Here is a 12712-nt window from a genome sequence, read left to right as displayed (position 1 = left end):
AAAAACAAAACATGAATTATTCCTATTTTTTTTATTGTGTGCAATAGTATTTATATGAATACAATGTATCAATTGCAAAAAGTATATTTTTGTCACATTTTATTACATTTGAAGACTTCTTCAGTATTTAAAAAATGTATAAATCAATATACATTAAATTTTTTAAATTAAATCAATTAATTTAAATTTAATTTTTTAATTTCTTAATTGGCCAATTATATAATGTTATCTACTATTTCTTTATAATACAATAAACGACATAAAAGTAAAAAATCGTAAAACAAAATTCGATATAAATGGCTCTTTGTTTCGATAAAATCAAATTATGCTTATCATTCCAGATTTCTAATGATGTCTAATCCATATTTATAAAGTAAAAAATCAAAGCACACATGCATCTTATAAATAAAATTTACAGCTATAATTAGTCTTTCTTCTTTGGTTTTTTGGGATTACGTGATCGAGACTTAGCTTTACAAAGAGGACAAATTGGTGCATTTCTATGGATTTGTTGATGACATGAAAGGCATGATTTCATTGGCGGTGGTTGTTGCCTAAAATAAAATTATAAAAAATACATTTATATTTTCATGAAAATTTACTTAATTATATATATATGTAAATATAAAAATATATTATAGATTAAATTGGAGATATACCAGTGGTACCTGAATGTTGGAGCAGGTGGACCAGGAGCAGGGGGCAATGGTCTAGGCTCTGGCTTACTAGGTCCTTGAAGAGGTTGAGGAGCGAGAAAAGAAGCTGAACCACCTGGATGTCCAGGATGATGTAAACTATGTGGAGGTAATAAATCTTCTCCACGAACTTCTACTCTCCATTCTGCTTTTTGCATTGGCCTTTCGAAGTAACTGCAAATAAACCGTCTACACGATAAAAAATTAAATTTACATAATTTAATTTTTATAACTTAACTATTTTGAAATTGATTAATTCTATATATGAATATACATCAATTATGATTCTCATCTTTCATAGATAATAGAACTACTTACTCAGGAGAAATAAGATCTGATTCTGTTTCATACAATTCAGGTAATCTTTCCAAACCTAGTACTTCCCTGCGCATTCTATCAATATCATGTTTTAATGGTTGATAATTACTATTATGTATAAGTTTAGCAGTTTCCCGTGATCTGTTCCTTGCTTTTTCTGCTTGGTGTATCACTGATTCCATCTGTAATAATATAATACATGTAATTATATTTAATGATTTATATATTTATCTTTTTTACAAATATTAAACATTTCTACAATAATTGTTTTTACCACATTGATGTCTGCATGTATTTGACGTAATTCTTCAACATGTGCCATTTTTTCTTGCATAAGTAGATCCATTTCTTGTTTATATTCTAATAAACATTTCTCCTCTTGTTCAGTTTGTTCTACCTCTTGCAATATTCTTTGTTTCAGTTTTTCTAATTGTACAGTTTTAGCTCTAAAAGTAATGACAATAATTATCTTTGTATAAATAATAAGTAATAAGAAAATTAATAAAAACTTTTTCTATTAGTATTAATGCTCTTATTTATTTCTTTATTTGATTGTTATATGATTAAAAAATATGAAAAATACAAATATATAAAAGTTCAAACCTGATTTCTTTTAAAGCCTCCAATTTTGCAAAAATAACTGTAGTCTCAGTAGCTGACATTGTACAATTGAACCAGGAGTTCTTATTTATTATGGGCGTTCACGGATTTACACTAATGCCTCCTTGTCAAAAATAATATATATAAGAACAGATTATAAAAAACTGATTCAGGACACACAACAGTATTTTGATTTTATAATAAATTATATTCAATCATGTACAAACTATATCTTAAATGCAATCTAACATAATTACTACTGCATATACAATATTGAACAATATACAAATAAAAAAGAATTCTTTCAAGCAAAGATCGGCTTCATGTTGTTTATAGCTTATTACAGTTTACTAGTGATTTAAACGTTCAGATGGCACTGTAGTACAAAATAACGCTTATTATGCTCAAATTATTCAAAAAAAAGAAGGACCAATCAGGTATATGTATTTCTACATATTAAACGAAAGGATTGGTTGTTCCTTTATTGTAACTTTATGAAGATTCCAAAATAATGAAAAAATTTTATGTAAATGCAGAGTATAGTTAAATTCGAATAAAAATGAAAAACTAAACATTATCGATCTAATACATTGAATTTAATTAATAATTCCTTACATGGTTCTTAACATTTATAAATCTTGCTTTTTAATATCGAAAATAGATGAGGTGTTAAAATTTTGTCCATGTTTGTAATGTTATATATATATATATGTATATATATATATATTTATTTATTTATCTTTTCTTATACCGTAATTATTTATGTAAATTATTTTTTTATTAATGATTGCATTTACAAAAAGAACATCAAATGAGTTCGATGTACTTTTAACCTTTTCAACTAATGTTTTTGGTCTACAAAGAATCATATTTGACATATATAGTAGTAAAATTATTTCGTGTATTATATATTGAAATTGCAAAGAGACACTAAATTTCAAAAGCTGTGAAGCATATAGTTGCTTCTCAGCACTTCATGATAGTTGGTTGAAAATCATATATATATATACAATATTATCAAAACAGTATCCTTGATAACGAAAGAAAATTATCTGTAAAAAATGGTTGTAACGGAGAAAGTTAAGTTTCCCGATGATTCTGAGTTAACTGTTCAAGAAATAAATGTCACTTATCCCGTGTTACAAGCTGCTTCTTTTTATGTAGGAAAGAAATGCGAGTGGCAAAGTAATGTAAGTGATTTTTTATTATTTATATATACTTAAAATATGTTAGAAGTTATGTAACATTCGTACTGTTTATTGAATAACCTTTCAAAATATGTTGCCTTTAAAAAAGTGAACATAGAAAAAAAAATAGAAATTAAAAATAAAACTTTTATTTAATGAAATTCGAAGAACATTTTAAAACTTTATTCTTATTAAAAATTATTTTTTTTTTTTATAGGAGTTTATGTTATGTAGAGAAGAAGAAAAAGATGCACGACGTTGTATAAATGAAGGTAAAGCTCTAACAGCTTGTGCTCTGGATTTTTTTAAGCAATTAAAAAAACATTGCAGAGAAGATTTCGAACAATATGTGACTTGTTTAGAAAAATCATCAGGAACTATAGAACTCAGCAAGTAAGACCATTTATAAATTATGAATATAAAGCATAATTTAAAATAAATATTTGTATCATAGATGTCGAAAAACTCAAGCAGTTGTGGACAAATGTGTGCTGGATAATCTCAAAATTGAACGACCTCCTTTTGGATACTTTTGTGAAACTAAGGTACACGATTCTTCAAGGCCACGACCTAAACCTGATATTCCAGAATTCCCAGATGCACTTCCACCACTTCCAAAGGAAAAACCTGAAATTCCTGGTAAATTTGGTAGCCGACACTTCTTTAACTAAATTGCTTATTTAATAAAGTTAGCATTTATAGTTGTATAAAACCTATTTAGCATTATATGACGACATTATAATAATATTTAATTGTTGTCTATATATTGTTGTATTTATAATTGGAAACTTTAACAGACAAATAAATTTCATTCAATAAAAGTGTAAGATTCATTCAGTATATAAAAAAAATAAGACATATTATTTAAAAAATAAACTTATTTAAAGATTAAACTTATTTATAGAAAAGTAAATTTCAACTATAAACATAAACGTAATAATTAACAAAAATTATTTTATATATTATACTTTTCATTATTAAAAGAAAGTTATAAAAAATATATATTAAAGGGAACACCACCTGTACTTTATTGTAAATGGAAAAAAAATTCTGTTGATCTGTACACAAGGCAAAATGCATAAAACTTGCCGATAAAAAGAGTACGCACGGAATTGATATTTAAGATACAATACATTTGTATTTACAGTGTACATATAATTATAGTTAATTAATTTATATATGTACATATAAACGGTGGGTATGACGTTTGAGGCACTCAGCATTTCTCTCTAAATTCAACTAGTTCATCATAAAGCATCATGAAAGTAACAGTTTCAGACTTCATAAGAGAAACGATGTGCACACATTGGAAGCTCTGCTCTTGCTGTTTATTTAATAAGTATTTGGTATTATAGACTTAATCCCTCGTGACTCATATGTTCATTCAGTCTATCAATGACAAGGATAGATCCTTATGATATTTGCAGAATCTACAAATCATAATGATACATTATGTGTTAGCTCCATGTAATATCATAACCACTCCAATTTGTAGCTGGTGCCAAATGAACTCTTCTACCATTGTAGAAGAATGTAACAACACCTCGATATCCAGTTCTTGGTACACCACTCTAAAATATTGATAATAATTTCAAATTTTAACGTAATTTTGGCAATAATTTGTCACATAGTTTTTATTACCTTAAAATCATCCATTAAACCAAGCATTTTTGCGGTATTTTTATATGACAAACGTGTATAATATAATATTCTAACAGGACCTGGTATAATTATATGTCCACTTTTTAATTCAGAATAAGTAATCACTGTAGAGTGGTGTACTTCATTCGTAAAAGATACATCATAATTATCCTGGAAAACACAAGAATATTATTAAATTTTACAAAAGTAATCCTAAGAATTATGTTTATATATATAAAAAGAGAGAGAGAGAGAGAGAGAGAGAGAGAGAGAGAGAGAGAGAGAGAAACATATTCAATATTTATCTAAAAGACACAACAGTCCTTTTATAATAAATTATTCCTTACTTTCAGCAAGTAGGTTAAATTCATCTTGGTAAAAGGCACAGATTTTTCGTTCAGCTTGATAAATTTCAAATGTTTTTCAAAGAATAATCCACTATAAAATAAAACAATATAAAATTATAACATTTAAAAATGTTGATATATAATATAATGTTATTATAGAATAATAATTGCTGTTTTTGAATGGAGTGAAAAACATTTAACATACTTGCTAACTCCAATTTTTCCAAAAGTTCTTGTTCTCGATATTTCTGGTCGAATACAGGCTCTATTTTTTCTCTGTTCTGGTTGTCTTATCCAATCATCCCAATACCTGTAATATAAATAAAATGTACTTCACAAAAACAATTTTGGAATTTACATTAGTGAAGATACATCTAATCTAATTTAATACTTTTTCTAATTTTTTATTTGTGCATTATGTATTTGAAAAAAAACTCTTGTTTTCTATTTATATACAAATTAAATAGTTTCAAAAAAAAAAAATTTACTGATAATGAGCTCTAACAATAAGTATATTTTGCTTACGATTTGGGCCATTTAGGTGCAAGCTCTTGCCATAACTGGCGTGTCAACATCCAGCCTAAACCAGGAAAAAAATCTGTCCTATATAGTAAATGTGGTGCATGCTCATCCACCAGACCAGATTTACCATTATCGTTCCATGCCGAAACACACCACAAGGAACGATCAGACACTAGCAGAGGATAAGTACCCAGAAAGTACTCAAAAAAATCAGGAGCTATGTCCAAATCGTCTAAACATATGTTTATAATAATTAAAACATCACACATTTCTTCTTTATGTATAAAAATATTAACTAAAAGTACCTTCAACTACAATTGCTGTTTCATATCCAAGCTCAAAAAATACTTGATTTAGTGCCCATCCATAATGACGTGCAATTTTAAAGTATCCTTTAAACTTTTTTTCTTTAGGTGGAATGTCTATGTCTGATTGGTCAGGTTGCTGAAATAAATTATAGGTCAACTATATAATATCTCCATGATAATAAAATATTTTTGCATAAGACTGTGATAAAAATTATAGAGCAGTACCCGAATGTGCAGTATTTTATCTCCATATTTAGAAATAACTTCTGCAGTTTGCTCATGTTCACAATCTTGCGACACAACAATTGGAAACTGCACTGCACTAGGTCTTAAGTTTATTAATTGATCTAAGCATCTTTGAACAGTGATGCGATTGCATGAGAAAACTAATACAGCTATTATTGGATCTCCATTTGGTAAAGATTTTTTTGATTTCATTGTTTCCTCTGTCTGTAAAAAAATTAAATGAAGTAAATATAGAAAACGAAATGTAATTGAATATGCTAATGTTAGACACTTAATATACTTAAATAAATATAAGAAGGTCAAATATTTAAGAAACAAATTAAACTATCGATTACAATAAGGTGTCAAGATAAAAATCTATTACAAAGACCTTTGTAGATTGTTGAAAATCCTTAGAATCTGTCCATTTCTCTTTATAATCATTCTTTTCAAGCAGTTGTTGTTTAATATTATTTTCATGTTGTTCATTATTCTTTGGAATGGCTACTGTTGCACGAGTGATAATCAATTTCTCTATTAATTCTAAAAAAAGGAAAAAAGAAATAAATAAATTATATCCAAATTTAATGTAAAGCAATTAAACATTTAATTTAATATAAATATAGTTATATTTTTCTATGTACTTACTTCTATGATGTTTATTTTCCTCAATATGTTGAAAAAATTCTTGATTTACTGCAATTTGTTGCTTTACTCTTTGTTCCAATCTGCTAATTTGTTTTGAAAGTTTATTTTGCTATTGATAAATAATATTATTATTAATTTCATATAAAATACAGTACTATATATTCTTATTTTTGATTATCGAGTTATTTTTTTCATAAATAAATCAAGGATATGAAGTTAGTCTAAATTAATCTACTATTATCAGGTTTATGATAATACAGTTCTTATCAAATCAATTAAACAGATAATAAAATCTATATTCATTATTCTATATAATAATAATTCTGTATATCATATTTAAAAAATTGTTTAGTATTTTAAAATACATGAATGATTGAATTACAACAAATAATAAGTAAACTACCTTTTCTTGATCCCTGCCTGATGGTTGATCAAGAAATAAAAAATATGTAATCACACCCCATAAGACGAGAGATCCAAAAATAATACCAACTGACCTGTTCCGCATGACAGAACCAGAAATGTCACCTCAACTGTAATAAATATTTAACATACATTAAACAATTAAAAATTAATAAAAATAAATAACAAAAATTTGTTTAATATAATTTTTATTGTCACTATTATAACTCAAATTTATTCGCAACTACTCCATATTTTTGTATATTTCATTTAATAATTACTAATAAGTTAATTAAAAGACAAATATAAAAGATATATTAAGCAGAATTATAGGTTACTTACCATTCTTTTACCGAAGGACTTTTCTACGATCCCTTAGGTAATCATGTATTAGTTGGATTATACAAATGTAATCATATTTAGTATAGTGCATTGATAAGATTTTAAATTTAATTTTCTTATTTTATTTAGTTCTGACAAATCAGGAGTCAACGTATAAAATACAGTTAGATAGACTGGACACGACTGTCAACGTAATGTCACGCGTACCGATATCTTATACGCAATATAAAAAATATTTAGTGCGATTCTCGATCGATTATGTTACAATCGATATTGTTATTTCGAGTGCAAAATGTTTATCTATTGATATATCGACTTTGTAATCGACTTTTCAAATGCCTGGAATGTCCATGTGTATGTTGTAAATCTATCATTCTAAATATTTCTTAATATGTTCTATGTAAATTGTTCATATAAAATAATGTGAAGTACAATTTTCATTTGAAAAATTACAAATTAATTATATAAAATAATAAATTTAATAGTGGTTAGTAATTATATTGACATCGAGATTTTATTTGTAACATACAGTTCTTAATTTTTTTTAAATTAATTTTTTAATTTTTCATAAAAACATAAACTTTAAATCACGATACCTTCAATGAAATAATATTATTTTCTCATTAAAATGATTTCAAAATTGTTATGTACCGATGTTCTTGCTATACGTCCTATAGATGATTATATATTTGTAGGTTAGTGAACATTAAAAATTATTTTTAAAACAACTTGTTTTACGTTTTTTAAAAAATGTTCTTGTATTTTACTTTATATAATTTTATAGGTATAGGATCTATTCTACATATTTTCAAAAAACATGAAATTTACGAATTAGAGTACAAATTGAATTTTAATTCACGTAATATTCATGGTATTCTTAAAGCATCTGATAATTATTTAATTGTATTTGGAGCTAAATGTTTGTGTATTTATGATATTGATAAAACAAACGATACAATACTGTAAGTATTTATATATTGTTTTCTTTCGCATATAAGATCTTCTAATTTCTATTTTTCAGACTAAAACAAACTTTTGATACCATTTGGTTTAATGATTGGATAATAACTGTTAAATGCTTGAATATTGATACACAAATATTTTTAATCATTTTATTTGCACATAATAATGTATATATATATGACATTTCTAACAAAAAGTATCAATATATATGGTGTGAGGAAAAATGTATACTGTATCCTTAATGTTACGTATTAAATAACATTAAAAAAAAAGTATTACACAATTAAATAGCATTACAAAGCAATATTAAACTTTTTTTCTTAATCTATACATAGCTATGGTGGATCTATATCAGGTGAAACAATTCAGGATTTAGTAGTACTTAGTGGAACTGTGTTTCAGGAGATATTAATATGGAAACCAAACTATGGAACTATTCATGATAAAAATGTGAAAGTATTACATCGTTTAATTGGACACAAAGTTAGTATATAAATATTAATATTCATATAATTTTATGGTATAAAGTATATCAATATATATATATTTATAATAATGGTCAATATTTTAATAATTCTTGATAAATTTATATTGCAGGGGGTAATTTTTTCTGTTATTTATGATCCAAATACATATTTTATCTGTTCTACATCTGATGATAGAACAGTTAGATTATGGAAAGTTATAGAAGACACATCATATTCTGATATAAATATGCCTTTGGCTTGTAAAAATTATATTGATTGGGAAAAAGCTGAAATTAAATTAGTAAAAACAATGTTTGGGCATGCTGCCAGAGTTTGGAGAGCAATAATTAGAAATGGTGTTCTTCTTACTATAGGTGAGGTAGGTGCATTCTTTCAAATGATGTCATACATAATAATAACAAAAAAACATTAATACCATTATTATATATTTTAGGATTCATTAATATGTATTTGGTCATTGAACGGTACATTACTTAATAAACTATTCGCACATCATGGAGCACCAATATGGAGTATTGATATTTCAGAAGATAATAAGACCATATTTACTGGTGGTGCTGATGGTGCAGTACATATATGGCCATTTATAAGTGCTCCAAACAATAATTTACAGATAATATCATCATTTAAAATAGATCATGTTCCCAAATATATATCTTATTTAAACAGTGGAACGTTATTAATTTTTCATGAAGGAGGCATGTTAACATGCTATAACAATGCACTTGTTCTTAGAGAGTCTTTGTATTTAGAAAGATATAGTACCTATTGCATAATGCAAATTTCATCATGTAGACGTTATATCAGTTTTGCATCAAGGGATGGATATATAACAATATACACAGGTATGTATGTATATGTATATTTGTGTAATAATAATATAAATTAAATTTTATTATTATTCATATATATTTATACTTTCATTATTTTATTATTATAGAAATAAACAATGAGAACAAAAAATATCTACATCAGATATTAGAGGCAAAAGTAATGGAATCAAAAATATTTTCTTTACAATGGTTAAAAAATGATAAAATTTTAGTTTGTGGAAAAAATGGTTGTTTACGAATATTTACCATTACACTTGATAGTATGTATAGTAAGTAGATATTCATGTTTATATAAAAGCTCTTATAGTTTATGTTATAATACAATTTTTTTACACAGATGAACTATATACTCATAGTGAATATACATTACCTCCAACTCGTGAATGTTGGGTAACAGCTGCTATAATTTATGAAAATTTACTTATATGTGGAGATAGAGCAGGAAGTCTTCATATTTTTGAAATGCACAATCAGTTTTTAAACAAAATAAATTTAGGTAGAAATATTGGAAAGCCAATACAAACTATTTATAAAGCTCATGGAAAAATAGGTATTCAACTGTGTGCTGTTATAAAAAATAAATTGATAACAGGTGGACGCAATGGCATAATAAGATTTTATGATATTTGTTTGATTGAAAAAAAAAGCTTTTTACGTACTTTGTATTGCATAAAAATGCCTATGGATTGGATTAGTAACATATTAGACATTGGCAATGATATTCTTATAACTGGATTTAAAGAAGTATATAATCATGATAATATGTGTGTGTGTGTGTGTGTATTGTGATGAATCATAAAATAGCAATAAGTAATTATAGTAAATATATCAACATGTTACTCTTTCTTTACGTCTTTTGATAAACGTGTTCTTTTATTGCCTCATATCATCTAGCTAATCTCTATTTTATGACTCACATTACATAAAATATATATAATAAATTAGAATATGCAAGAAATATATATACTAAATTAATAAAATTTTTTATAGGTTGAATTTATTATATATAGTTTACATCATCAGAGAATAGCTTTAAAAAGTCCTTGTGGAGGTGGACATAGATCTTGGGATTGCATGGTATTATATGAAAATATTAAATTTGCATATATTAGAAATAAGCAAATTTATTTATCCAGTCATCAATTGAATTCTCTGTTTTTATCTACACCTACTATATTGGTATGTATCAAAAATATATTATAAAAAGTATATCATAATATATATTATAATGCTTTTGTATTATTTTAGAGTGGTTCTCATGTTAAAGAAATTTATAATGTACAACCTATAATGGATCTGACTGATCATAAGATTTATATATCTGGAGGTGAAGACTGCAAACTTCGTCTTACACAAATTTATAAATCAGAATTAAAAAAGAAAAACTATACATTCAAAACACTAAGCATCATGGATGGACATATTTCAAGTATAAAGTCTATAGCTATTGTAAATTTAGAAAGCACAAAATTGAACAGCACATACTTAATTTTCTCATGTGGTGGAAGAGCTCAAATAAAATGTTGGCAAATGGATATAAGATGGGATAAAGATTTGTTATCCAATGAAAATATTTCTTGTCTTGATCTAAATAGTCATATGCTGTTTGGTAAAGATCAGAACCGTAGAAAACATTGGCAAAAAACAAAGCAATCTTACGCAATTGAACCTGAAACTCGCTATATGGATATTAAAACTTATTGTCCTTATAAGTCAACTTACATATTTCTACTTATAGCCTGTGCTGATGGATATTTAAGGTGATATTCTCACAAAGTCAAAAAATAATCTATTTTGTTATATAATATATTTATGGTTATTTTATATATTGATTTATATTTCTTTTATAGGATATTCATTTATAATATCGTTACAAAAAATATTCATCCTATATTATATACTAAATGTACTGCTCGTTGCATTTTAAAAGTGCATGTCTTGGAATTTAAAAAAAAAATAATTATATTGACTATGTCCACTGATGGTATTGTACGTTATTTTAATTTTACTGACATTTTTTCTGAAGCATTTAAAAACGTAAGCACAGGTCATTCTAGTCTAAAAAACATTGATATAATGCCTTTTGCATCAATGCAGTTACATCAATCAGGAATTAATAGTTACGATTTGAAATGTATAACTGAAGATGAATATCTTCTAGTTACTGGAGGGGATGATAATCTTCTCTGTCTTGTTTTATTTCAAATTTTTATTTTAGAAGACAAAACTGTTTCTATAAAAATACTATCAAAACACGAAACTTCATCTGTACATTATGCACAAATTACAGGTGTGTGTGTACATTGTATTATATAGAAACATAATACGTAAGTACTATATTTTATTGCTTTTACAGGTGTTAAGTTAACCAATAACAAAATATTTAGTGTTGGTATAGATCAGCAAGTTATTACACATACTTATTCCTGCACAAATAATAAAATATTAGCCCAAGTATTATCAACTGAATTAACATCTATATCAGATGTACAAGGAATGGTATTATCAACTTGTATAAAGTAAGATTCATATTTTATATATTTTTTATAAACACTTTTACAAAAATTATAATATAGATTAACCACATATAAAAAAACGGAAAAATTTAATGTATACAGTATTTAAAGAAACAATATTATTTCAGGTGTAATGATATCTTTTTATGTATATATGGAAATGGTTTTGAATTTTTATCTGTTTAAAATGATATAAAGTATATGTATATTTCAGAATATGTATTACGTAAAAATGTACATTTGTAATATAATATAAATACAAATTTTATTTGTAGATACGTAAATTAACTTTGATAAAGTTATATAATAAAAAAAAAAAAGAAAGTTATATCAAATATACTTTTTTGTACCTATCAAACTATAAATATATAGAATGTTAAAAAATTTAAGAAGTATTATAATTATTTATAATAATTGAACTATTGTCTTTTACAGCTTTTAGTAAAAAATATTCAACTATGGAATATCAGTATTCAATTATGAAAAATAAAAAGATTGCTTTGTTGCATATATATCCTTCATGTTTCAGGCGTATATGAAATATATAAACGCTTTCTTGATGCCAAACGTTAGGTTTATGAACTTACCTTCATAAATTGTTTTGGATCTACTGTCAAATCGTTGATAATTATACCCAAAATATCATTCATAAGGAAATTTTTCATTATTTAAATTTT

At 25.6% G+C, this 12712-nt stretch overlaps 4 protein-coding genes across 11 annotated transcripts; 2 read left to right on the top strand and 2 right to left on the bottom strand.

The window, feature by feature from the left end:
• Positions 1–205: 205 nt before the first annotated feature.
• Positions 206–1986, bottom strand: LOC124949918 (zinc finger C4H2 domain-containing protein). 3 transcript variants are annotated; one of them, XM_047495798.1, is made up of 5 exons: positions 1617–1986; positions 1288–1459; positions 1014–1195; positions 660–884; positions 206–554 (listed from the first exon to the last, which is right to left on the bottom strand). In XM_047495798.1, exons 1-5 carry the CDS (start codon positions 1673–1675, stop codon positions 425–427), a joined length of 768 nt encoding a protein of 255 aa, XP_047351754.1. In that variant the 5' UTR covers positions 1676–1986; the 3' UTR covers positions 206–424. The 3 variants fall into 3 exon arrangements, with proteins under 3 accessions (XP_047351754.1, XP_047351756.1, XP_047351755.1); XM_047495800.1 differs by having other exon boundaries at positions 660–869; positions 1617–1985; XM_047495799.1 differs by having other exon boundaries at positions 669–884; positions 1617–1984.
• A 390-nt stretch (positions 1987–2376) lies between these two features.
• LOC124949921 (NADH dehydrogenase [ubiquinone] 1 alpha subcomplex subunit 8) lies at positions 2377–3627 on the top strand. The gene is made up of 3 exons (XM_047495807.1): positions 2377–2803; positions 3018–3193; positions 3255–3627. The coding sequence occupies exons 1-3, from the start codon at positions 2675–2677 to the stop codon at positions 3469–3471; spliced, it is 522 nt and encodes a 173-aa protein (XP_047351763.1). The 5' UTR covers positions 2377–2674; the 3' UTR covers positions 3472–3627.
• A 175-nt stretch (positions 3628–3802) lies between these two features.
• LOC124949914 (alpha-1,3-mannosyl-glycoprotein 2-beta-N-acetylglucosaminyltransferase) lies at positions 3803–7449 on the bottom strand. The gene is made up of 11 exons (XM_047495792.1): positions 7236–7449; positions 6895–7024; positions 6492–6600; positions 6235–6386; positions 5844–6068; positions 5616–5754; positions 5314–5542; positions 4994–5098; positions 4789–4879; positions 4442–4612; positions 3803–4371 (listed from the first exon to the last, which is right to left on the bottom strand). Exons 2-11 carry the CDS (start codon positions 6997–6999, stop codon positions 4258–4260), a joined length of 1440 nt encoding a protein of 479 aa, XP_047351748.1. The 5' UTR covers positions 7000–7024; positions 7236–7449; the 3' UTR covers positions 3803–4257.
• LOC124949911 (WD repeat-containing protein 6) lies at positions 7434–12612 on the top strand. 6 transcript variants are annotated; one of them, XM_047495782.1, is made up of 13 exons: positions 7434–7930; positions 8020–8197; positions 8257–8430; positions 8534–8681; positions 8796–9044; positions 9120–9531; positions 9627–9779; positions 9857–10263; positions 10510–10698; positions 10768–11279; positions 11370–11809; positions 11876–12038; positions 12164–12363. In XM_047495782.1, the coding sequence occupies exons 1-13, from the start codon at positions 7864–7866 to the stop codon at positions 12219–12221; spliced, it is 3150 nt and encodes a 1049-aa protein (XP_047351738.1). In that variant the 5' UTR covers positions 7434–7863; the 3' UTR covers positions 12222–12363. The 6 variants fall into 6 exon arrangements, with proteins under 6 accessions (XP_047351738.1, XP_047351737.1, XP_047351740.1 ...); XM_047495781.1 differs by having other exon boundaries at positions 7435–7930; positions 9627–9788; XM_047495784.1 differs by lacking the exon at positions 12164–12363 and adding an exon at positions 12471–12612 and having other exon boundaries at positions 7436–7930; positions 9627–9788.
• Positions 12613–12712: the final 100 nt, after the last annotated feature.

This window comes from Vespa velutina, chromosome 6, assembly GCF_912470025.1.
Source record: "Vespa velutina chromosome 6, iVesVel2.1, whole genome shotgun sequence".
Lineage (NCBI taxonomy): Eukaryota > Metazoa > Arthropoda > Insecta > Hymenoptera > Vespidae > Vespa > Vespa velutina.
Note: the sequence above shows the minus strand (reverse complement) of the source record. Positions and strands in the feature narration are given on the sequence as shown.